General features: G+C 47.1%; 1 protein-coding gene across 1 annotated transcript; it reads right to left on the bottom strand.

The window, feature by feature from the left end:
- Nucleotides 1–647: 647 nt before the first annotated feature.
- On the bottom strand, nucleotides 648–1,814 carry LOC110866572 (proline-rich protein 36-like). Its single transcript, XM_022115716.1, has one exon. It carries the CDS (start codon nucleotides 1,812–1,814, stop codon nucleotides 648–650), a length of 1,167 nt encoding a protein of 388 aa, XP_021971408.1.
- Between the last annotated feature and the right edge of the window lie 511 nt (nucleotides 1,815–2,325).

Raw genomic sequence — 2,325 nt, 5'->3', positions numbered from 1 at the left:
ATAAGAAGGTTGTATTGGTCAAGTTGTAATAAGTATAATGAGTACGTGATACGTGTATGTAATAACATTCATCAACGCAATAACACATAACATCCCATGTCATAATATAAAACAAATAATCCAACAACGCATGTAATGAGAAGGCTGCGATTGAGCTATCATATAACAAGACCACAAGTTTTACATATGTTTCGTACATCAAAAGAGACTAAGGGTCACATCGCCCTTGTCTGAACTGTCTAACAATATACAACAATCAAAACTCAAATATCAAGAGTCATAATGTGGTCTTCAAAATGTTGTGCAGTCAGACTCAATAGCTGTCTTCTCATCGAAAACACTACCTGCAACAAACCAAAATTCCTCAAGCTGATGGGGGAGGAAAAGGAGGAGGAGATGGAGGGAAGAAAAGCAAACGGCGCAAATGCACCTAATCCTCCTCGAGTGCGTGAACAACGCGCAACAGGTAAGCAATCTGCTGTTCCGGAGTGAGGAAGCAGACATCAGAATCCAGGTGTAGTGGAAGAGGAGCTGGTGGTGTAGCAAAAGGAGACTGACAATGACAAGGGGGAGGACGCAGAATCCTCTCCAGCTCCTGGACTCATCGGCTCAACGCATCCTTCTGTAACTGCAAGGATATAAGTATATCATCCGTCGTATACCCAACATGAAAAGGATGATATGGATCTGGCACAGGCATGACATTGGGCGAAGACCACATAAATGGCTCGCCCGAGGGTACAAAAGGGAGATGAGGTGTGTGCAGCCGGTGCAAAAGGGGGCATAAATGGAAGGGCTGCTGTCATAGGTGGCATGTGATCGTGCTGCTGTGTAGAAGGTCCTTCCCTTGGACAGGGAGGAGGAATGTCCTGGAGGAAAGTGATGGGTAAACCCGTGCGGTGGACGTCAGATATGTGTGGATGGAACAGTGGAACATCAACGGGTGCGAAAACAGGCGCAGCAGGGGGAGTAACTGGTAGAACAAATGGAGGATAGTCATCATCATCCTCAATCCACCCATTACGGGTGTCAGCATACCTAGGATCGACATGCGTGGCAAATGGTGCTTGGTCAACAATAGGAACATCAGTAACTGGTGGTGCAACGACGGGTGCATCAACAACGGGTGGTGCCATGACTGGTAGATCAACGTGATCAGGCTCTGGTACAACCCCAAGCTCAGGACCAGCTGGAGCAGGCTCAGCAGGTACAAACTCAACCTCAGGATCCGGGTCAAGGTCATGGGGAACAATGGGTGCAGCAGACATCACCATGTATGAATCAGTGTCGGTGGAGTAGTGCTGCACGCCCTGGGCGTGAAGAGTAGTGGATGATACAGATTCAAACGAGTCGGGACCAAATGGATCAGATAAGGCCTCCACGACAGGAGCCTCGACAGGTGGCAAAATAATAGCATCAACAGCAGGAACCTCAACAATAGGAACAACAGGGTCGTCAACTGGAATATCGTCATCCATAGCGGCCCCACCATCCTGGTCACCCTCCGGGGGACCCTCAATGAATAGATCGATATCGTCATCTGATAATGCGTCGAGTGGCAAATCCTCAACAGGAACTGCGACGAGAGGGAGAGGAGCAGGGATCTGAATAAGAGGTAGATCCCCGTCGAAAGAACCATCAGCTAAAGGCACATCGTCCCCAAAGTCCGTTAGGGAAAATGGCTGGAAGTCGTCCTCGTCAGTACTCGTAGTGTCCGATGTATAAACCTCGCTCTCAGGTAGAATCTCGTCGTCTGAGACTATTGCTAGAGGATCCAGCGTGTCTGACACTCCAGTATCGGAAGAAGAAGACATAGTGTCTGTAACACAACCACACATATGCACATATATCAACATGTACTCAAATAAGCATGTAAGTCACAACAATGTAAGCAAGTAATCATCTTAGTTTTACCCAGACTATCCCACCTAGCCTCTCAGACTGAACTCCCTAGTCTCTCAAACTAACTCCCTGGTCTCTACAACCAACTCCCAATCTCTAAGACTAATTCCCTGGTCTCTAAGGCCAACTCCTCGGTCTCTAAGACCAAACCTCCCAGTCTCTAAGACTGAACCTCCCCAATCTCTAAGATTGAATCCCTCAGTCTCTAAGACTGAACCTCCCCAGCCTCTAAGGCTGAACTCCCTCAGTCTCTAAGACTGAATCTCCCCAGCCTCTAAGGGTGAACTCCCTCAGTCTCTAAGACTGAATTATAACATGAATTTTGAAATGTGTATTTGTGTCTTTTTGTTTGTAAAAATGTTTGTTCCCTGGATCTGGATGTTTAGTGTATGCAATGTAAAAATGTTTTTGTGAGAGCCCTAG

Source organism: Helianthus annuus, chromosome 7 (assembly GCF_002127325.2).
Source record: "Helianthus annuus cultivar XRQ/B chromosome 7, HanXRQr2.0-SUNRISE, whole genome shotgun sequence".
In the NCBI taxonomy this organism is placed as follows: Eukaryota; Viridiplantae; Streptophyta; class Magnoliopsida; order Asterales; family Asteraceae; genus Helianthus; species Helianthus annuus.
This window is presented reverse-complemented; position numbering and strand designations above follow the sequence as displayed.